The 23847-nt window shown below is 41.2% G+C and overlaps 1 protein-coding gene across 3 annotated transcripts in view; it reads right to left on the reverse strand.

Moving 5' to 3' along the window:
- Positions 1-2818: 2818 nt before the first annotated feature.
- The window catches only part of LOC126863638 (fringe glycosyltransferase), a 132837-nt gene continuing 111808 nt past the window's right edge, over positions 2819-23847 (reverse strand). For 2 of the 3 annotated variants that reach the window (XM_050614017.1, XM_050614018.1), the window contains exons 8-10: positions 13090-13255; positions 10301-10386; positions 4638-6119 (exon numbers count right to left, since the gene is read on the reverse strand). In XM_050614017.1, coding sequence (XP_050469974.1) covers positions 6062-6119; positions 10301-10386; positions 13090-13255 — 310 coding nt within the window. In that variant the 3' untranslated portion in view covers positions 4638-6061. Of the gene's footprint in view, positions 6120-10300; positions 10387-13089; positions 13256-23847 lie in introns of all 3 variants that reach the window. The other variant, XM_050614016.1, reaches the window with a different exon arrangement.

Below are 23847 nucleotides of genomic sequence, written 5' to 3' on the forward strand. Positions count from 1 at the left end.
TAATACTTTGCCTTCGTCCTCTGCACCTCCTTACATTCTCTCGCAGCTATTCTAAACAGCCAGAGTTCTCTCTCGACACTTTACCGACCGATGACCTATTAATCGGTTTTTTGTCGCCGACACTTGCCGATCGATAGCCTATTAATCGGCCTTTTGTCGCCAACACTTGCCGACCGATAGCCTATTAATCGGCTTTTTGTCGCCGACAATCTTTTTCATTATTCGAGCAGTAATTTTTTATTTAGTACTAAGGTGCCTTGCTCAGTTGCGTCAGCTGCGTTGCTTCGTAAGCTCCTACGGTTTTATAACAATTTGAAAAACGTGTCGTTCGCGATAAACGAAAAGAATCGAAAGATTGGAGAGTCTAAACGGAAACAGAGCCGGCGCCAGGGAGAATCTGCGCCTGAGATGCCGGTCGGACGTGCGTATGCCGTTGAATAGCTAGCGGTCGGTAAAGTGTTAACACTTTGTGCTAAATTAAAAAATATTTGCTTCGACACGTATGTATATGGGGATTTTCACCAAAAGCTAGAACCTAGCACAGTGTAATTTAGCTGAGCTTAGCTTCGTGACCGATGATCGTTTTACGAGTCGCAGTGGATGCTCGCTTTCGTCAGTTTTTCTTTCTTAGCGTTAGATCAGGAACGAAGTGCTATATCGCGATCGAGTTATTACAACGTACAGAATTCTATGTTCGTATTATCGTAGATTTGTTATCAGAAACACGGACATTCGTAGGACTTAGGATACAGAACGAAGGAAACTGTAACTTGCTGCAGCTTAGCCTTTCCATGTACGCGTTAGCACCAGCTGGCTGCTGAAGCGAGCAAAACTTTCATAGAGAGAAGACTAAAAAGAAAACACTGCACAGACCTCGCTAAAGAAATAAAATAGTCAAACTCGAAGATGATATCCCGCTGGGGATAGCCATCCACGTGTTATTTAGCAATTAAGTTAGAAAAATTTACCAAATGTCCAGTTGGACGAATTGTAAAATACAAATTAAATAATAATAATAAAAAGAAAATATACGCGTTAGCGATCGTACGGACGCGGGCACCTTTGCGCGATTTGTGGAACGAAAGTACGACGAGTTGGCAATTCGAACGTTTACTACCTTTTCATGGAATCATCGGACCACGAACGTCAAAGAAATATTTAGAAACATAGCTATAATATATTTTACCGTTTATACCGTATACAGAGAATGCAGTTTGCGTAAATTTCATATTTCCGCAAACATCCAGAAAGAATGAAATTTCTCGTGCGAAAGTAAGTCGATACTATAGCGATTTGACTTATCCATAATCGTGTAATTATGAAATCATCTTTCAAAAAAAAAAAAAAAAAAATAAGTAAATGTTGGGACATTTTCGAGTGGCGGTGTATATATCGAAGGAAATATTTTGAAACTTAGCTCGGAGCAGCGTAGCTTAGTTTTACAGCGGGCCCGTAACTTTATGCTGCCGGGTGCTCGCGTGGTGGAAATTCGGAAGAAGGGAGAAGCACGCGAATAAACGCGCTAGCGATCCTCTCCGCAGGGAGTAGCTCGCATCCCCGCGAGACGGCCGAATAAATTTTTGTGAGAGAGCCTCCGAGTAAATATGTGGCCGGGCCATGTAGCTCGTAAATATACCTCCATCGCATTCGCGGGAACCACCACCACCGTCAGCCGTGTCTTTTTCCCAGCGCACGGCCGAGTCATGAAAAAGCAATCGCGAGAAGCGGCTCGTGTGCCGCGATACGTAACGGGACCATCGTGGAACGATAACTTTCTTCTTTGATGTAGAAACCAACTTGCCTCCGAGGAGGCAACACGCGTGTCAAGGATATACATTTGCAGAGAACGGAGGTAAATTGCGAATCGCGAGTTTGCCGGAGATAGGGAACAGGAATTGAAAGTAGGAAGCTGGCTCTTCTTAATTGCAAAGCGAAGAAGGGAAGTAATTGGAGAGGATTATTCGAGTCGAGAGACGTGGCATCGTGTTCCTTCTTTGAATGTAACGGTACTTTATTTGGAATTCTGGAAAGAGTTTTTGGATCTAACGAATAATTATTGCCACTTCGAATATAATTTACGCGATGGTTTTTTCGATGGGATATGAAATAACTAGGAAACGCGTGGAGAGAATATCTATCGATAAGTGATTTTACAGCTTTATCGACTACGGACTTACCTTGAATTCCCTTCGTGATCGACGATCGTTTACGGAGTCACGACGTCTCGCTGGATATGTACATACTTACTTTCGTCGATCTTTGTTATTAGTTTGAAACTACAGACGATATACGCAGTTTCGACGAAGTTTCCTCGCAATTGTATCTTTGTTTTATCGTGAATTCATTGCAGAGAACGTGTCTGTAGGATTTACGATAGAGCATCGTCCGAAACGATCCCATAAGCGCAGAGAATCGAAAACAAAGAACGAAGGAAGCAACTTTACCGACTTGGTCGTCGGTCTCTTCCAAATCGGAACAGATGGAGATACTTGGACAGGAAGTCGCTTACATCCCTCGATCCCTCGATATCTTCGAACGAATAATTCCCCTTGGTGTTTTTCTTTACTTTTTATTTTATTTTTTACTGACGCGTCTTTAAACTGGAATCTAGAGGACTTGCCGTTTCTGAAAACTAGCTGAAATTACAAAATCGATCGAATCACGGCCGAATAAGTTCTAAAACGTAACATTCCGCTAATTAAAAGTTTACGAAGCGAAATAATATTCACCCGAGGGGAAACGATGGCGAAATCAAATTATTTTCAGCGAGAAGGAAGCCGGAAGAGGAATCGTAATGAGAACTGGCTAAAATCGGATCTACCGTATAATAGATACAGTGTATTATATAAAACTTCATTGTTACAACGTACGTAATCGTACATCCGTCATGTTTTCCAATTCCATTCCTCAAAAAGCCCAATTTTTTTTTTCCCAATGCTCGAATGCAACAGGTGCACTACGTAATACAACGCCGGAAAGAACAATTAATCCGACTGTTGCTCATTGGTTCGCGAATACTATTTTCTTCCTCTCTCTCTCTTTCTCTCTCTCTCTCTCTTTCTCTCTCTCTCTCTTTCTCTCTCTCTCTCTTTCTCTCTATATACCTCGCGATATTGCACACTGATTGGATCAATATCACGCAAAACAAGAACGAGAAAATCGAGGACAATGAAATTGTTGCTTTTAACCACTTGTATTTAAACGATCTATCTTTGGATCATATTTTTTGCTATCATTGTTATTTTTGTAGCCGACAAACAACTGATCGAACGAATGATTATTTTATCGATAATTTCAAACTCTTGCCTCATGATTCTCTTAATACTTATCTATGTGAATTTGCTCTTTATTGCTCTGACATCGCGCGTATTACATTCAATAATTGTACGATATCGTATGAAAATGTTACAAATGATTTATATTGCGACGAATCATAGAACGAAAGTTGACGTTAAAGTCGAAACGTAATTTCCTCGCGATAGAAACTGTAATCCCTGCTACGAAGTTTGAGAAATTCGAATGTGCAGAACTACTCGTAAAATAGGTAGAAATATGCCTGTAAAATATTCAATGAAAACTCGCTATAATATTTAACACTTTACCGACCGATAACCGATTAATCAGTTGTTTGTCACCGACCGATAACCGATTAATCGGTTTTTTGTCACCGACGCTTACCGACCGATATTCTATTAATCGGCTTTTTGTCGCCGACAATCTTTCTCATTATTCGAGCAGTAATTTGTTATTTAGTACTAAGGTGCCTTGCTCAGTTGCGTCAGTTGCGTTGCTCTGTAAGCTCCCACGGTTTTATACCAATTTGAAAAACGTGTCGTTCGCGATAAACGAAAAGAATCGAAAGACTGGAGAGTCTAAACGGAAACAGAGCCGGCGCCAGGGAGAATCTGCGCCTGAGATGCCGGTCGTATGTCGTATACGTGCGTATGTCGTTGAATTGCTAGCGGTCGGTAAAGTATTAACAGACAAACAAACTTTCCTTTCTTTCTTCCATCAGCTGTTCGTAAAAATAGGAATCGGCGTAAATAATCGTAGTCACGAGGCAAGCGGTTCAATGGATAAAAATTGAAACTGAATTCTACTCGTTGTCCACGTTTCTTTGTCTCCTCGTCTTTCGAACAAAGAAGGAACGCTGGCTATTCGAAACAACGAAGATCGCATCCGATTTTTCCCGAACTTATATAACGCACAACCCGACACAGAAACACGAATCCACTCACACCCATTAAATATCACATGGTACGACCATCTGCTTCTTTACACGGGAGACTAGCTTAAGGTAATTCCGTCACGCGACGACGAGAATGTCGCCAAATACTCTCTTATCATATGGTACAACCAATTCACCCAGCGTTATCGATCGAATGGATCTTCCGCGATGGAAGTTTCGCCGCTTTCGACGACGCGGATCCCAAACGCGAGGAATTCCTCGTTGCTCCAGCCGCGTCGTCGAAAACGTTCCAACTTGCAACGATAACTCCGGGTGTTCCATTTTATAATTTCCATATATACAAACGTCAAATATAATATACTCCTTATGTACAGTAGTGGCAATACAATAAACTCCACGAACGATAAGAGAAATGTTTCCCGCGAAATATCTAAATATTAAAACCAACTTATTTTTTTCTCTCTCTTGATATTCGTTGGTAGAACATGCGAAAGCATACGCAAGTACGAGACTACAGGAACGAGACTCGCACGACAGACTGTTAAATTAAAGAAAAGATATTCTTTCGAGAAATTGCGCCGTTGTTACTGAAACGAGCAACAAAATAAAAAAGAGCAATAAAATATCGTTACTCTTGCTAATTGTAAGAAGCGCGATAACGCGTAGACTGCGGATGTTCATGCGTTTCGTAGGAAATTACATAGGTGAAAAAATGCGTGGAATACGTATCGTGCAAAGACCTGTGAAACGTGGAAAATAGCGTTCTTCGCAACGTTTAATATGTTCGCTTAGAAGCTACTCTTGCAAATATTTTCACGGAAATGTGAATTCGCATAAGTATCCGCGATCTAGTGATTATTCGCGCGTATTTTGACTTTCGAGGGAAGCTCAGCGTTCTTTTATCATCCTTCGTCGTTTCTAAAGCATAACAACCGTATACCTAACCATGCTGCGTTATTTCGTTAATCGTCGATGCCTGATGACACTCGTCCAACAATAGAAATTTTATATTTCGGCAAAGTACGAGAGTACACTTATTAAGTATTAGGTTGTCCGAAAAGTGTCTTTATTTTATTTGCAACAACGTATCTTCAAGTTCTGTCGAACGTTGTAATCCTTAGTTTGATAGAACGGAATGGATCATACGTAATTCGATAAAATAATATAAAACGGAAAATGTGTCCATTATTTCCTTATAAAGCGAAAGAAACTTTTCGGACAACCTAACAGTACGCGCGATTTCTCGTCTCGAAGGTACACGATGGCGAACAAAAGAAAATCTAAAATTGATATTCTTCCAGTACTGGCAACTTTCATACCACCTACTTTTCACAGCGTTACCGATAATTACTTACCTGTATTATACTATAACGTTCGTTCAATGGTCCAGTGAACCTTATTTCACAAAATTATCGTATTTTTTTCTGTCCTATTATTTACCTTTCAAATTTTCATTTGCCCGTCCCGCCCTGTGCTCAACGCTTTGTCAAAACGTCGAAAGTCCCTCGATGGATAACAACAACTGCAGATTTAAATGTACAAATCACAGCACGGTCAAAAAAAAAAAAAAAAAAGAAAAGGAAGCTCTCTGGTATTCCCATCTGCGAAGGAAATACATCTTCTAAAATATGAAAAGTTGTCGATAAAACGTTCCTGCCTGACTCATAAACGTCGATGGAGCCACGTAGACGCGTATCTACACTTATGTACAAGACACCGCAACAAAAGGAAATACTACGAGATAACAAATTACAACGATATTAGGTCGAAACGAGGGCCGATCTCAATGGTCAACCGACAACCGACCGTTGATGCAACGGCCGATCGAGCGCATCTCTCTTCTTGTTACGATTTGGATTGTCCGGCTGGTCATCATCTGTGCGGACAATTGGGTACGTGTGGGAACAGATGGCAGTGGATCGACCTGAATCTGTAATTAGAACATATCGACACGTGGACCAGCGTATCTTCATAACGATCACGACGTTTGGTAACGTTGACACGGCTATGGGCGTGGAACGGTGGAAGTTTGAGTGGAACAGCGGCAGATTGGAACGTTGCTGATTTAAGGCTGGAAACTATTGAGATTAGGAAATTGCAAGATCGATCGGTTAGATCTCTCAAGCGTAGGAATATTAATCGTTGTAATCTGCAATATTACGATCGAGATTCGGAGAATTGGCATTACAGAGAATCGGAGATTTAGTCAGATTTAGCGACTGTAGGGATTTACTGTAGTGAAGAGACAGCTACGTTGAAATTATATTTACCGTGGGATTGTATCGTAATTATATCTGTTAAGGGATTAACGAGAAGTTAAAGAGGAAGAAAGGCGTATAGGTTTCGTATGAAAAGATACGAACGTTCGTTTTTAGATACTAATATTAGTTTTGGCTATAGGTTTATAGTACTAGTTTGATTGGAATTAATTTCAAGTTAGTTTTCGTCGGTTTAACCGTGGCAATCTGGAGTATTATTATATCCTGTGAGTTTCGGAGAACTGGGATTTCAGACAATCGGAGATTTGGCCGGATTTAACGATCGAGGGATTTGCTGCAATCGGTAACGGGCAGATAGAGCTACTTAAATTATATCGAGGAATTGCATCATAATTATATTCGTTGAAATAGCGTGCTTTATAAAAAGTTTAAATATAAGAAGTTACAGAGAAAGAAACGCGTATAGGTTTCGTAATGAAAGGTGCAGAAGTTCGTATCTAGTTACGAACATCGATTGGCTATGGGTTTATAATACGGTTCAAAGAGTAATTAGATTCGAATTAATTTTAAATTAGTTTTCGTTGGTTTGATTATGGTAATATGCAATGTTATTACCCGTATGATATTCGGAGAATTGGGATTACAGAGAATCGAAGATGCAGTCGGATTTAAAGATCGAAAGATTTGCTGCAGTAAGTAATAAGGCAGCTCTGCTGTCTAAATTGTATTAAAAAATTATATCGTAATTATATTTGTTAAGAGAGTATTGAGAAATCAAAGAGGGAGAAAGGCGTACAAATTTTGCAATGAAAAATTCAGCCCTGGATGCGAATATTAAATGGCTATAAATTTATAGCCCATCCAAAGAGTAATTAAATTCGAATTAATTTTAAATTAGTTTTCGTTGGTTTGATTATGGTAATGTGCAATATTATTACCCGAATGATATTTAAAGAATTGAGATTACAGAAAATCGAAGATTCAGCTGCCGTCTAAACTATATTAAACAATTATATCGTAATTATATTTGTTAAGAGATTATTGAGAAATCAAAGTGGAAAAAAGGCGTACAAGTTTTGCAATGAAAAATTCAGCCTTAGATACGGACATTAATTGACTATAAATTTATAGCTCATCCAAAGAGTAATTAGATTCGAATTAATTTTAAATTAGTTTTCGTTGGTTTGATTATGGTAATGTGCAATATTATTACCCGAATGATATTCAAAGAATCGAGATTACAGAGAATCGAAGATTCAGCTGCCGTCTAAATTGTGTTAAAAAATTATATCGTAATTATATTTATTAATATAAAAAGAGAAAGAAAGACGTACAAGTTTTGCAATGAAAAGTTCAGCCCTAGATACGAACATTAATTGGCTATAGATTTGTAAGCCAAATATAGATTTACAAGGTCCAAAGAGTAATTAGATTCGAATTAATTTTAAATTAGTTTTCCTCGATTTGATTATGGTAATATGTAATATTATTACTCGTATGATATTCGGAGAATTGAGATCACAGAGAATCGAAGATTCAGCCGGATTTAAAGATCGAAAGATTTGCTGCAGCAAGTATTAAGTCTAAATTGTATTAAGAAATTGTATCGTAATTATATTTATTAATATGAGAAGAGAAAGAAAGACGTACAAGTTTTGCAATGAAAAGTTCAGCCCTAGATACGAACGTTAATTGGCTATAGATTTATAATACGGTCCAAAGAGTAATTACATTCGTATTAATTTTAAATTGGTTTTCGTTGATTTAATTATGCTTTAATATGGAATATGATTGCCCTCGGGGACTCGTACAATCGGGATTACGGAGAATCGGTTTAGTCGAGTTTAGGGATTCCAGGTTCTGAGGCAATAAGGGAGCAACTGCGTTCAAATTACATCTTCCTACGAGATCACTGAAAGATCAAAGAGAAAGGAAGGTACAGATTTCACATGGAAAAGCGAGAAAGCATATTAACAGGAATATCGGTCGATTGACTTTATAATACGTTTCAAAGAGCAATTTGTTTCGGCTGAACTTCAACTTGCTTCCGGTTGATTTATTCGAATTACTAGGAAACTCGCCGATCAGCCTTCTCGTTGCAGCAGTTTATTCGACGTGTACGATGGATTAATTTCGAACTCGATGGCGGAGCGAAGAAATATCGGGGCATTAGTTACGTTAGGAGGCACCTGATCGATAATTCCACGCGAAACGAGATCTGTTTTCCTCCAGGCTGCCGCTGCGAAGCAGCGAAAGGCTCGTTAATATTCATAGAAACGGTAGTTCGCCTATCTTTGCCGAACTCGGTCGCGTGGCAAGAATAAAACCGCCGGTGCCTAGGAAAATCGTCGGCTGGAAAAAATGGTAGAACGAGCGGCGAAACGTCTCGAGCGAGCAGAATGAAACGGTGAAAGGGGGAAATGGTCGGTCGTAAAAGGTCGGTCCGACTGGTAATTATAATAAAGTCAATTAAGAGCGCGGCGTGCACGGTGGCATCTTTGTCATTAGCTCGGTGCCCTTCCGCTTTCGTTCGCGCGGGCCGGGCAATTACCGGAGCAATTCGAGCCTTTACGCCGCGCTGTGCAACCGGGTCGAAGAAACGAGAGGAAAAAGATACGCGCGTGGAACGACGCGTTCCCTCGAAACGAAGGAAAAGGACGAAAGCAGGAAGATCCTGTGGTACACGTAGCTGTCCGCTGCTAATTACTCTTCCCCTCCCTTTCGCTCGACTGCTATCTGTTGTGCTCCCTTTGCCTCGATGAGGAAAAGGATAGATTAGCTCCGTCGAGGCTCGACACCTTCCCGGATGCTTTTGTCGAGCAGGTTGAAAAAGAGACATTAGAGAGCGCCGAGGAAATTGAGGATGAACGCGACGCGGATGGAAACAGAAGACGAATTATTTTCGTCGAGGTACGGAGATGTCGAAACTGTTCTACCGATAGATTATGGTTTAACGTTGGCGTTGACAGTTAGTTAAACGATGGTGGTAGAGATATTTCGACACTAACGTTACCTCCGTCCAAGCGAGCGGTTTCGAAATTTCAATGAAATTGTACACTCGTCGTTGTTCCTTTTGTTCGTCTATATGCAAATTCGTATATTATCCGATCGATATATTTCGATTTTTGTTAATATAGGAATTTGCATGAAGTTAGGCGAACAAAAGGAATAACAGCGAGTGTATTCTTAATTTCGTAATTTTAAATTAAATTTTAAAACCGGTCATTTGTTCGGGGTTAGGCCTGGTGAAGTTAGTGTTAAAAATGCAAAAAAAAAAACGGAGTAAAAGGAGGATTCTTAGGATATAGGTACCGTGTCGTTACCCTTATACAGATAAATTAAACTTCGTTCGTATGAATTTCTCTGACAACGAGTGATTTATACAGGGTGATTGCTAACTGGTGGTACAAGCGGAAAGGGGGTGATTCTGCGCGAAAAAAGAAGTCGAAAATATAGAATAAAAATGTTTCGTTCGAGGCTTTGTTGTCGAAAAAATCGACTTTGAATTTTGGCTCGGTACGCGTGCACTTTATCGCGTCTCGTTATAACGGATCTCGCTGTAGATCGTTGTCTCGGTGGAAAAATTTAACAAAAAAAGAAATTAAAAGAAAGATTTTTATTCTATATTTTCGACTTCTTTTTTCGCGTAGAATCACCCCCTTTCCGCTTGTACCACTACTTACCAACCACCCTGTATAGTCGCGGTTCGTGCGTTGGAGACCATCCAACTTCCCACTACCTACGATTCTTCGTTCTGACAATAAGCGTTCACGCACAAATAGATAGATGCAATCGGTAAAAGTTCCTTCCACTGGACTTTTCAATTTCGCTCGAATAAGCAGAGTTCATACAAACGAAGTTTTCTACTATATCGATATCGATTAGATGGTACCTTTTCGGATCGTCCTTCATATCGAAACCGTCGATCTTTAGAATATTCCACTCGTCCCTCGGACCTTTCGAGTAGCTGAACGACACCTGCAACAGAAAATCCGTAACGTAAATGAGACGAAGAACATGTCGAGCATGAAAATTGTCAAGAATATAAACGCTAACCATCGAATATGCGATTCTAATTTAATTTAAAAATCGACACGATTTCGCGTTTCTTATTTTTCATATTTTCCATTATGCAATTCTCTTTTTTCATTTTAATTACGATCGAAAGTGCCATCAAGTACGAGGTCACTGGCAACGGCGTAGAAAAAAGTTGCGCGGTGATTTACAATTTTGTTCGGATAGACTTTTGACTGATTATCGTGACAGTTGGGATTGGTAGCGCGTGAATGATCATCTGCATTGAAATATCAAGGGTTAGGTGCTGTTTCGTCGACTGGTATCGTTAATCGATGCTTCGTTACAACATCTCGCTATATCGGCAGCAAATTATGTCACGCTTGACGCGCATGATCATCAGAAAGGAACGCGATATTGCTTATTTTCGCATTCCAGGCCGAGAATCAAGCAACACGTATTACGCTGGTCGTATGAAACGCGAGACCAAAAGCCCGATCATGTTCTGCCTATGAGCGCTATAAAAATATTTGTTCGCGAGGCTCGACGATACGCTTGCGTAACTTACGAGCTATGGAAAATTTCGGTATACTCGTTTTCTACTTCGTCAGCTTTTCAAGAATCTTCGGATTCGTCGAAATCGGAGCACGCGCGTTTCGAACGTTCTCGTACATTTTGGCCTCTCGTTCGCTTTAATCGAAACCGATCGGTCTACGTTTCGCCGGAATTAATCCATGAATCTATAATTAACCCACGAATCGATCAATACCTTGTTGTTAACGATCTATCAGAGCGTTTAGATACCGCCGACTGGTAATCTAATTTCGTCGCGTTACGGAATATTATTAACCCTCTGCGGTCCTTTTGGAGTTTTATCGTTGACAATTATGGAAATTATTAGATTATCGTCCTAATGGGTCGATCTCGATAGTAATTGTTCGAATTTTTCCTCCGATTGTTGTACATTTAAATAAATCCGCAGTAATTTCAGTACCTGCGATTTTTGCGAACCGATCTGCTGTTGGCTGATGAACATCATCTTCTTATTTTATTCAAACGGTTTCTTTCCTAAACGATAGAAACAGCTATATATCTCGAGATACGTTTCGTCCGTTCACGGTAGAATATCATTTTCGTATTTGGTTCAATTCTGACGGTCTTCTTTACGGTTTGCCATTTTAACGAACCAATACGATGTTGACAGCTGAATATCGTTTCCTTATTTGACTTGTACGGTATCTTTGTTAAACGGTAGAAACAGCTATATATCTCGAGATATACTTGTTTCTACCATTTATCGAAAAAAAACTCGTCCAAATTGAGTGAAATAAGAAAATGATATTCGACTGTCAACACCAGACCGGTTAACAAAAACGGCACGTTGCGTTCGAAGGCAGGGGAACTTGGAAAATGTGCAGGTAATAGCAAATAACACCTGGTGTACGCGACGACCACGCGTAAACATAAGGCGATCACCTGCTCGGGTTGCGTGAGTTAGTTCGAGGGGTCGGCGTTCTCCGGAAGAACGGAGAACGCGACGATCGAATCAATTGGTCATTGTTCGCGTACGAGCGAGGAAAGAGGCAGCAGCAGCAGCCATGGTGATTCATCGCGGGGATTATTCCATTACCCGCGATTAGACTTCACACTGCGACCCGTACGATCTTAATTCCCCTCTTGTGCCCCTCTGCCGTGGCTTTTTTTTAATCCCCCGCCTCGTACCGGATCAATTAATCACCGCCGGTGGAACGCAGCCGAGATTGAGCGCGAACGGTACTCGCTTCGACGAGCGCGCCGCGAATTACCATTTTCAACGCGGAACCAAGTATTTAAGGACTTCAGCACGGTTAGACAGAAGCAAATCCGTGGAATTTTGCAGAAATATAATTTCGTCGCCTTCTGCTGTCTGTGCGCGAGAAACGTAATATCAACTATAACAGTTTCGACCAGCAGCGTATTTATTTGTCACATTGCGTAGAAACCGTATCGCGTAAAATTGAAGATAGAACTCTGCAACTGTGAAAGTTCGAAAAAGAAATTTGCAGAAATATAATTTCGTCGCCTTCTGCTGTCTGTGCGCGAGAAACGTAATATCAACTATAACAGTTTCGACCAGCAGCGTATTTATTTGTCACATTGCGTAGAAACCGTATCGCGTAAAATTGAAGATAGAACTCTGCAACTGTGAGAGTTTGAAAAAGAAAGTACAGAGAAGGAATAGAATTGGAAAAATGTGAAATCACACGAATTCCCGACAAAGTCGTAGGATTTCGGTGGTAAAGGTCGAAACGATCGAAGAACGAAGAAATTATGAAATCATGGAGCCGTCGGGAAATCGAAATACACTGCAAGCCGCAAGTATTAGGATCCTCGGAACTATCTGATTGCAATTACTGCAAAACTCTGATCAACTTCATTCTGTTTAACACTTTACGTCATGAAGCAAAGTACGTGCGACACGAACGAATCAACAGGTTTAAAATTGTTTAATTGAAAAATTTAATTGAAATTTAAAATTTAATTGAAAAATAAAAGCGGTGGGAAGCACGCAATCTATATTAACATCGCAATAACATCTATTGTACTTATTAGACGATAGTATGATTCTAAAAAGAGAGTTCTATAATTCTAGGGAATAAAATTCAGTCATTCGAACGTTTCACTTACCTGCTCGCCAAAGGTATCCTTGTTGAGGAACTTCATCGGTTCCAGATGAGAATGGAACTGCTCGACGACTGTGAGCTGCTTTTTCAGCAGATACTCGATAATGTATCCCATCGTCACGTCGTCGGGCAACCTAATTCTGTCGCCCACCGTGATGAACTTCCCGCCTCTGCAAGTAAACGCAAACACCCGTTAACCGCATCCACCGTGTCTCTCATCGATTACCTGATCAAACGTAGGAAATCGTCTCGCGTGACCGCGTCCTCGCGAATTCCTCCTCTCAATATCGTTCGATCGTCCATCAAACATATCACGTACTACCATTTACGCTCTTTTCTATTTTTTTTTCTTTCTTTTTTTTTCAATTTTTCGACAAGTGGAAGTTAGTGTTTTATCGCGATTCATATAAACGATTCGTATAAACGTAATTCATATGGCGAACACGTAAAAATTATTTTCGTCGAATCTACGATATTTCGAACAAACGATACGTGCAAATTGCAACGTCAGTTAGAAAAACGTCGTTTTGTAGTTACAATTATTCCGATACAAGGATCGTCGATCTTTCTACGAACGCTTGGAACCTCCAAGAACTGGCCATTCCACCTACGCCCTTTCGAGATCTACAAGCTCCTTTAATATTGCCGGACACGTTCCAAGGAATAATAAACTCGGTTTGTGATTTATTTCAGAAATCTCGAGCCATCGACCGAAATAAATTCCGGGACGATCGCGAAATAAATTAACCGTCCGTGAATACCATTTCACCTGGACCTGGACGCCGGGCCTGTGACGTGAATTACGGAACGTTCTATGGCCTCGGCGCGTGCTTTTCATCCTTTTCCACACGGATCGTGTCGCGGCTTTCCCTGTGGACCGCGCCCACCTCGTTCTAGGATTATCCGCTGTTTATGGCCGGTTCGCGTCGGGTGGCCAATGCGAAACAGGGTAGAAAAGAAGAGCGGAAGAGGGACGAGCCTGTCGAGGGCAGCTAGGCAAACCGAGCGCGACGCCGATAAATTCTTCGCCTCCGCGTGTCGTATTCGCACACGCGTGTGCATGGAAGACCAGGAAACGCGACCAATGCGAGCGGCTGTGTTATTATTTATGGCTATTAGAGACGCGGATAACGTGGATTATGGCTACGTACTGGCGATAACGTCATCCTACGGGTCGGGTAGAAGTTCATTCGAATTGAAGATCGATAGCGCACAGCGGATAAAAAGAATCGTTGACAGACGAGACTGGCTTTTGCAGGTAAACGAAACTCGAAGCGAACAGAGTTTGGAGTAAATTAAAAGTGGTCGTGGAATTCTTTTTTTTAATTCCGGTATCGCTTTTACGTCGGAAGTCTTAGGGCAGTTATTAGGAAAAGTATAGAATGTTTGAGATACCAGTTTGTTCAAGGTGGATAAAAAATTGCAGCAAAGGATATGGACGAATAAAATCGCATAATGTCACGGAGAAACTGATAAACTTTTATGCTTATGCTTCAAACTGCCGGTAACAGCGAAAGACAGAAACTATTTGAAACTTTGATCCAGTTGGTAAAATCGTATAGTGTAATTTTGTAGCAGATTTTGCTAGGGCGCGGGTAATTTGAAAATTAAATTAAATTAAATTAAAATTAGAAAAGATGATAAAATTATTTTCTCTTGTGATCAAGTCGGACACAGAAGTCACAACATAGGAACAATCGTCTCGCGTACATGGCGTTTTCTGAGCTGGAGCGCATGAGCCTTGAATACGCAAATTAGCTAATCGCGGAGAGTAGTTTTGGGAAGTAAACGCAATGGTCGAAGAATTTTCCAATCGCGATATTGCGATTGCCTTTATGTCGGGTCTTAGCGTACTTACGCTTTTATGTATCGTTACTAACAAGCTTTAGCAGTTTAGTTTTAACTTTCTCTCAAAGCTGTAAGTGTATACCCTTGTTTGAGCTGCAGTGAATAAATCGTCAATGCGCAAATTAGCAAATCGAAGATGTGAGAGAGGAAAAGGGTAAAGTAGAAGATAAAAGAATTAAAACGTTCGGGAAATTCGCGAGACGTTGAAATTTGCGAGAAATTTAAACGTCGAGAAACACACGAAGGAACGCGTTAGAGAAGCGAATGTAATAACAAAATACGTATAAAAAATGCAAGGATATCTGCATCGAAAGTGTCCATTTATTTAAAAGCAACACCTTGAAAAGACCACATGCATAATTTCCAAATTAAATCCATTTTAATGTAATGATAAAATGGTCCTGAGGAGCGCAACGATATTTGCATTGAAATTACCCATATCGTTCGTTGAAAACCAACATGCTGAGGACCGCATACTAACAGTATCAAAATCAGATATCCATCCCAATCCTGTATATCGTCATTCATCGACTTAAATCCATTCTACCGAAACGAAACCAAAATCAACGACGAAAACCGTGATTCGAGATCGTCGACCTTCGAACACGTAATCTGAATATCCTGCCGAACATCCAGATAAAAAGAAAAAAAAAAGGACGAGGAGGAAAGGTTTTGATCCGCGACTTTTCAACCGGGCGAGAAATATTAGAATCAGATAATGGGAAAGTAACGAGGGACCGTTTAATTGTCGAATGCAGGGGCGCTGGAAGAGGACGACGGCTCCTTAATTTACCGGCATTCCAGGCATGTAGATTAGCCGGCGCGAGCATGTGCACCTGCTGGTCGGCCTGTCGTCGTCCTCGTCCCGCTCTGCGACGCGCCGGAAACTGGTTAGCCGCATTAAACCGAGTCGCCGCGCATTTATTAACTGACCACGCTCGTCTCCGATATCTCCTAGTCCCTAACGAATTTCCATCGATTACGCGATAATTCAGCCTATTAATTGGACGAATACTCTCTCTCTCTCTCTCTCTCTCTCTCTCTTTCTCTTTCTGTTTTCCTCTCTTCGATCTTGGTGGAGAACGCGTGGCGAATCTGTTCTGGTGCCACGCGAGCCTAACACGCCGCGACACGCCTCGACAAGCTTGAAATTATTTTCCATGGCGTGTTCAAAGCGCCTCTACTTCTGTCTCAAAGTTGTTGATTCAAACTGCTTTTTTTTCTACGTGTATTATACACGAGTTGGTTGATTTACGAGTCGAGAATTTCGATTGACGAATTCGGGGTGCAGGAAGGGTGTCGCTAGCATCTTGAAAGTGACGCGCAAGAATTTTGGAAGAAATACTTGCGTCGAATCGATGTGACGAGCCTCGGTTCAAAGATAATTAGATTCCTTTCAACCATAGACACCTAACGCAGACCCAGATGATCAGGCCTTATTCGTAGGTTCGTTTCGCGACTCGATGGTTAAACGAGGATTCGTTCTCTCGAAGATTCCAACACCGACGGCTCTTTAGAATTTCTAGACACTTACAAAAACAGTGGCGGATAAAAGGAAATTTAAAATTGATAGGAGTCTTAGTAACTTCTGCTCGAAAAAATTCTTTATCGCGTTAGCAAGAACCGTTTGTTCCGTGGTATTGCACATTACATTTATTCGTTGCATTTATTAAATATAAATTCATTTCGTTCAACTATGGTCTTTGTACACCTGCTCCTTATTTTATAAACTTTCTTTTATCCGCCGCTATATGTATATGAACGTCTCAAAAGTCGAACTTGATCAGTACCAGTTTTTACACAGTTATCAATTTCACATTATCCGGATACATGATTAATATTCAACATCTCGAAAGGGAAACCAGATCGTGCATAAAATTTATCTTAAGGAGACGGCATAAATAACCGCAAATTCTATATACAGGGTGTACACACTTTTAATTTCCAGCGTCTTCCTCGATAACGATAAGTGCGAGGGAAAAATGAGGGAGAAAGAAGATGAACGAGTGCAAGTGCAAAGATGCACGCGCACTTTGCAGTTGCGTTATCTTTTTAAACGAAGACCATACCCTTTTTTGTATAAAATACAAATCAAAGTTTAAAGACAAATCGTTACAACAAATTGTTACTTTCTCACAGAGAACGTTCACCTGGATCGACCGATGTGTTAAAAAACATATGATGTCGTTAAAAGAAACATCGATAATGGTCGTATCTCCTCTACGCGTTCACCTACGCTGAAAGCTAATCGTGTCAAATTACGTTGCCCCCGAGATCATTCAACTTGTTCCTGAAACACTTTTCAGTACCATCGAAGTCCAACGAGATATTTCGGATAATAAAGTTAGACGACACACCCTGTATAGTAAATAGCGAATTAAAAAAAGAAATGGCATTCGCACTTGTCGTGTTTCTACGCGTTCCAATTTTACGCAGTTAATTAATCAGCACGTTCTCTGATATACAGGGTGGTTGGTAACTGGTGGTACAAGCGGAAAGGGGGTGATTGTACGCGAAAAAAGAAGTCGAAAATCTAGAATAAAAATTTTTTTTTTTCAATTTTACCATCGAGACAACGATCTACAGTGAGATCCGTTATAACGAGACGCGATAAAGTGCACGCGTACCGAGCGAAAATTCAAAGTCGTTTTTCTCGAAAACAAAGCCTCGAACGAAAAATTGTTATTCTATATTTTCGACTTCTTTTTTCGCGTAGAACCAGTTACCAACCACCCTGTATACATTTATTTTTACACATACACCGACAATTTTTACTTGTCAATAACTAAAAAACAAAGCCAAAAACGCAATTTTGATATTCTTGATTTTTATGTTATTTCGGCTCTAAGAATCAACCCCTCGGATTTCCTCGCACCTGTAGCCGAACACCCTGTATATACCGTACGTTTCTCCGGAGTCTCGCCGTCTCTCGCGTTTCAACGCACGTCCAGAATTGAACCCTTTGGATCGGCTTGAAGTTCCGATTCCTTGAATATCTCTATGGCTGGCGGCAGCAGGCATTCCACTCGTCAAAGTAAAAGGAAAGCACGAAAATTTGGGTGGACGTTGATCGAGCAGCTAGGGCGAGAAGACGCGCGACCCGCGGCGGACATAAATCGTGCCAATTAGAGCGGCGACCGGTAGTCGCGGACACGACGGGGCCGCTTGTATATCGCGCGGCACCTCCTCTTCTCGGGGGCTGCGCAAACGTGAGAGAACACCGACGGACAAATGTCTCAAAGGCTCGCCGCCTCCTCTTGGCCACCTATCGTAGATTTGTCCCATCGGTTCTCCGGGGAAACGAGGATAAATCGGTACGGCAGCGGTGGCGGCCGAAGATAAGGCACGGTCGGTAGAATAAATTTTTATCTAGGTAATTGTTCGAATAAATACGTTATTGTAAAACTTTGCTGTTGCTGAATAAATTTACTCGCGAATATCCCGTTAATTTGTCATTCGGAATTCAAACTTTGCCATCTGTTGTTTATAATATAATTGCAAATTTATTATTACAAATTGCAGCAAATATAACAAAATCACGCCACGGTCATTCGTTCTCTATCTACTTGCATGAATAATAACGTAGTATCGTGGACGAGGGGCCTAGGGGGGTGTCATGCGAATTGTAAACGAGCGGTTGCTGAGCGTGTGCATGATGGGGCTTAAACAAAAGATATCAGACAAAAGACAAAGGGTTGCTAAGAGACATAAACGAATTAACGGCGGTATGAGTCGAGAAGCCAGAGAGTGCGGATTGCGTCGTCGAGATAGTGTTGTTAGCGTTGTTGAAAGAGAGTTGAATCTGTGTTGACGAGAGTTGTTAATTAATTATAATACGTTGTTACGATTAGTTCATGTTAAATAACCGTTGTTTTCTGTTTAATCCATTTATCATTAATAAACTAATTATTATTATATCTTCGATACTGCAATAACTACAGTGGCTGCGAAAGGTATTCGTACGCCATTGTATTCATTCAAGCATTTACATGCTAATTAATTGCGTTACATACGAACGAACTTTGAGTGCGTTAAATCTCATGCAATTTGCCAATATTTTCGTAGGACAAGAAAAATTCGACACTATGAAAATGAGATGCAAAACCTGATAAAGAAACGCTTTATCTTCTATACGTGTTACAAAATGAAGTTACCGACAAGCGTCCGTACCTTCCGGCTAATCTCAACAGCCACTGGGTGAATTTTCGCCAGGCTTTTATCATTTTAAAGAGCGTTTCTCGAGTAAGCTTTAGATATGCGAAACATCGATCCATGAGAAAAAGAAACAGAGGTCGGAAATATGAATCAGGCGCAGTTTACGGATATTTGCAACGCAACAGCGACCTTCTCCGCTGTTTTATTTAGAATCGCTGCCACCGATATAGCGTTTCGCGAATTCGCTGTGCAAACGATCGATGTCGGTTCACGGTCTACAGGACGTTTGCCGAGCCAATAGAAACTCACGAAATCGTCGATTATATTATCGAAAAAGATTACATAAAGTCACGATCAAAGGCAGGCTGTATCAGCTAATTGGAAAATGAAACCACGTGCGGATACTTTTCGTAGCTTCTTACATTTGACACGCGTTTGTTCTTGCTGTGTGGTACTTTGTCAAATAATTATTGCGATTCGTTTAATTATATTCGCCGGAGTATCTTTATTCGCTCCACGAATACAAAAATAGATAGCAATATCGGCAAAGACGAATAAATTTGACGATCAAATGAATTTATTCGTCATTCACGAATACGATTCACCGAGACTCGTTAGGCTAGGTCGTGAACAATCCGCATTTGCAATGCAACGAGGACTGCCCGGCCCTCGGCAAGAAAAGCAGGAAGACGCGCAGGTGCGCTTGAATAGATAAAACAACGCGGCTACGAAGTTCCCTCTTTCGAGATCCTCGATTACTTCTTTCGATAGCCTAACTCGTTTCATTATACGGTTATCCTATCCTTTCTAATTTTATCCCGTTGTCCAAACTATTAGATTAAATCTTCTCCACGAATCGCCATGCGATAGACTCGAGTTTTCGTTTTCTCAAACGTTAACCCTTCAAATTATGAGCGCATTTTCGTAAATCGTTCCCTCTAAACGATGAAACTAAGAACAATATCGTCGTCGATACGTGTCCTCAGTCGTCGCTCGTTCACGACAGCCTTTGTTTCACGAAATTCTCGTTGCGTCGACCAGCATATTCGAAACGTTCAAGCAACCGCGCGTTAATAATTTCACCAAACAAACAAAAATATTAACAAACTTAGACGGCGACTACTAAAACGAAAAACGTAACGTAGCATGCGTTCCATTGCGACACGATTCCCACCCAATTAAGATTGCAATTCCCATAAACAGTTAGAAAGACCGTGTTCCGGCTGTTCGAGCCCTTCCAAGATCCCCAAAGCGAAAATCGATCCGCGACGCCGCTCTCCCCGTTTGTTATCGTTCCCCCTACGTCTGACAAAAAGCTTCCCCTATTCCGCCACAAGCGTCTCTCTTGAAACGCCGAAAAATCGAACCGCGTAAACAATTTCTTCCCTGTTTGCTCGTAGTGGCGACAAATTTCTCACGCTCGCCTGCCATCCTGAAGAAACGGGCAACGGACGCGCGTCCCATGGAAAATTTCCGCTATGCCCGGTCCAATTAGCCGCGATCTCTTCGGCCGCGTACGCAAAAGTAGCGCGTCTAATTAACGTTTTCCAGGAGTCGATGGTCAGGAGAAAGTCTAAATCGAGGGGACGGCAGAGAGGAGAGGCTCTAACAAGGAAAAAGACGGGCGAACGAACGTTAGCGCGAAGAGAGAAAGAGAGAAGCGCTCATTAGCGAATACCATCGCCGGATTCGAGAATCCACCGTGCCTCTGCCCATCTCTCGGCTCTTTTTAATTGGCCAGATTAGTCCCGAAATCGCGTACCCTTTCCTCGGACCTTCCCTCTCCCTTTATTTTTCTCCGAGTATCTTCGTCCTCGTTTCTCTCGTAGTTGACCAATGGTTTCACGTCTTTTTCAGGCGCGTTGCGCGACCGGTCGTCTCGTCGGTCCGTCGTTCGGTGTCCTTTCGGCAGCGCGCCGACACGGAATATCGGCCTCGTTAAAATACCTGGGGCCCGCGACGAAATCGAAATTTTGGGGTTACACGGCAAGCAACCGAAGAGGGGAGCGGAATCGAAGCTTTCCGTCTTCGTCCGGTGCTAAATAACCAAGGACAGATTTCGCTGATACCACCACCGTTTCAGACGATTCCTTTTTCTCTACCTTCTATTTTTTCTTCTTTTCTTCCTTTCTTCCTTAGTTTCCGTTTATCTCACGGCCCGTTTTTCGCCCTGTTCTCCGAGGCATTCCGGGCGAGCTTCTCGCGAGGGAAAAGGAACGCTTCCGATGACGAGTTCTCGAAACAGGCTTCCTCGAATTTGCTCATCGGTCTTGGACGAGCAGGAAACTAGCTCCGAGCTATAGTTTCGTGGAAAGGTGTGTAATTTGCACAGTTGATAGATACGGGTGAATGGTAATTTTAATTCACCAGTTTGGCAAGATTTGTATCCAAGTCTTATTTTCAAGGTTTTATTTAGGTTTGCCTTTTAAATTGCCAATCTGACTTGGACGGGCAAACTGACCTCGAATTTTGCTTTCACGGAAAGATGGATAATTAGCGGACTTACGACGAGATGGTAATCTCAATTTCCTAGTTTGTGAAGATTTTTTTCCGTGTAAATCAAAGCGTTATTTCGGTTAATTAACGAACGTGGTCTACAGAAGATGTTCCTCGAATTTGTCGATTGGTTTTGAATGGAGAAACTGACTTGGAATTTTGGTTCCGAGGGAAGGTGAGTAATTAACAGATTAACAAAATGAATGGTAATTTTGATTCTCCGATTTGAAAAGACGCGTATCCGCGTAAAACAAGGTTTTATTTAGGTTAATTAGGAAACGCGGTCTAAAGAGGCGTTCTTTCAATTTGACGATCGATTTTGAACAGGGAAACTGACTTCGAATTTTAGTTTCGAGGAAAGGTGGATAATTAACCAATTAACAAAGTGACTGGTTTTATTTTTATTTTCATTCTCCAGTTTGGGAAGATCTGTATCCGTGTAAAACAACGTTTTATTTAGCCTAATTAGGTAACGCGTTCTAAAGAGACGTTGTTCGAATTTTACTTGAGAAATAATAAGAAACGAAGAAAAACGTGAAATTGTTAGATTTGCAGGATTAGCTGATTTTCGCGAAGGGTAATTTCAGTTTTTCAGTTTCGAAAGTTTCGATTCCCGATGTACTTGAATTTTTATTTAGATCAATTAGGCAACTAGCGAACGTGAGAAAGAAGGGAAAGTTTCTAAAATAAGAGCATTTTAATGGACCTCGGTGAGAGTGAAATTAACCTGCTACGGTCTTCGAACCTTTTACGTCCCAATCTGGACAGCGAGATCGGAGCAAACCAAAAGAGTTTTAACGACTTTGACGTCAAGTCGGAGCCGGAAATCGTACTACCAACGATTATTTCTTGTTTCAAAAAATAAGAAAAATTTACGAACGTCTCTAGTACCTAGATCGTCGATTTTTATGCAAATTTATTGCGAACGAGACGTAAGCAGAGACTTGCTTCATCCACCAAATATTACAACGAACACTTTGCTCTATAAATTTGATACATTTTGATGTACGTTTTCGTCGCATCTTTCGATTTTTACGCGAATTCAGGGAAATCTCTGCCTGATTAGCTATAAAATAAAAAAAACTTTTGGCAAAAATAATTCACGATAAGTCTCTGTATTACCATTTGACCGCCGCCTATTGACATTCTCGCATAAGCAGATCGGCGATTAACATTCTCGAATAAGTAAATCGGGGACTAAATTCATCAAATGTTCGAAAAGAAACATGGCTGGAAAGCGAAAAGAGAAAGGAGAAACGCGAAATGGAAAAGAGGCGCCACGGAGGGGACGGTTGAGCCTCGAGATCGATTATCGATCCCACGATCGAGCCACCGTACCGGATGAAACTATCGGCCACGTCGCGCACGTATCGCCACTTCATTCGTTCGGGCCGCTTCGAATCGTTTCCGATCGCCGATTGAACAACCGCCTTAGGCCTGATCGCTTCTCGATCCCGGAGAAAGAGACGCGATGGATCGTTATCGATCGTTCCATGGACGCCCCAACGTCGCTTACGATCGATTCGATTGAGACGTATATTCCGCGATGCGTCCAGTATAAACGTCTCTACCGTCTCTCTCGACCATTTCAACGTCCATTTGATTCGAAGAAATTTTTTCATTTTGGTTTCACTTCTTTGCACCGATAACAAGAAAACTTTGATTATGCGAGTGATATTATCATTACACGGGTAACGTTCTACAGAGTGTCTACACAGTGTTCGTGGTACAAACAGCAGCAGGTGATAATAAGTCGAAAACATGGAACAAATTTTGTTTATTCGGGGCTTTGTTTTCGAAAAAATCGACTTTGAATCTTCTCCGAGTACGCATGCATTTGACTATGTAGCGGTTAAACGAATCACGATCGCTCTATGATAGAAATTTTCTTCGCTTTTGAAACAACAAGGAAGTCACGATCGGAATTCAAAATCTTGAGTTTTTTAATTGGAAGATTTATGTAATACAAGGCTACTATATATATATATGTAGTATCGGAATACTTAAAGGGTACGGTCCGCTTTTCTTCTCATTTTTTGTATCGTGGAAGAAAAATCGGACTTCGGACGGTCGTCGGGATTCGAACCCGGGTTCCGAACGTTCGCAACCTAAGGCGCTAACCACTGCGCTGCCATCGTTCGACACTAGTTAGTGTCGAGTGATGATATTTTGCTGTCGAGTGCCGCCACAGGCCTTTTTTCCACGATACTACATATATTTTTTTTATTAATAACATAAGGGTGTTTCTGAAATCGTGATACAA

The sequence above is a fragment of the Bombus huntii genome, chromosome 3 (genome assembly GCF_024542735.1).
Source record: "Bombus huntii isolate Logan2020A chromosome 3, iyBomHunt1.1, whole genome shotgun sequence".
Classification (NCBI taxonomy): Eukaryota; Metazoa; Arthropoda; class Insecta; order Hymenoptera; family Apidae; genus Bombus; species Bombus huntii.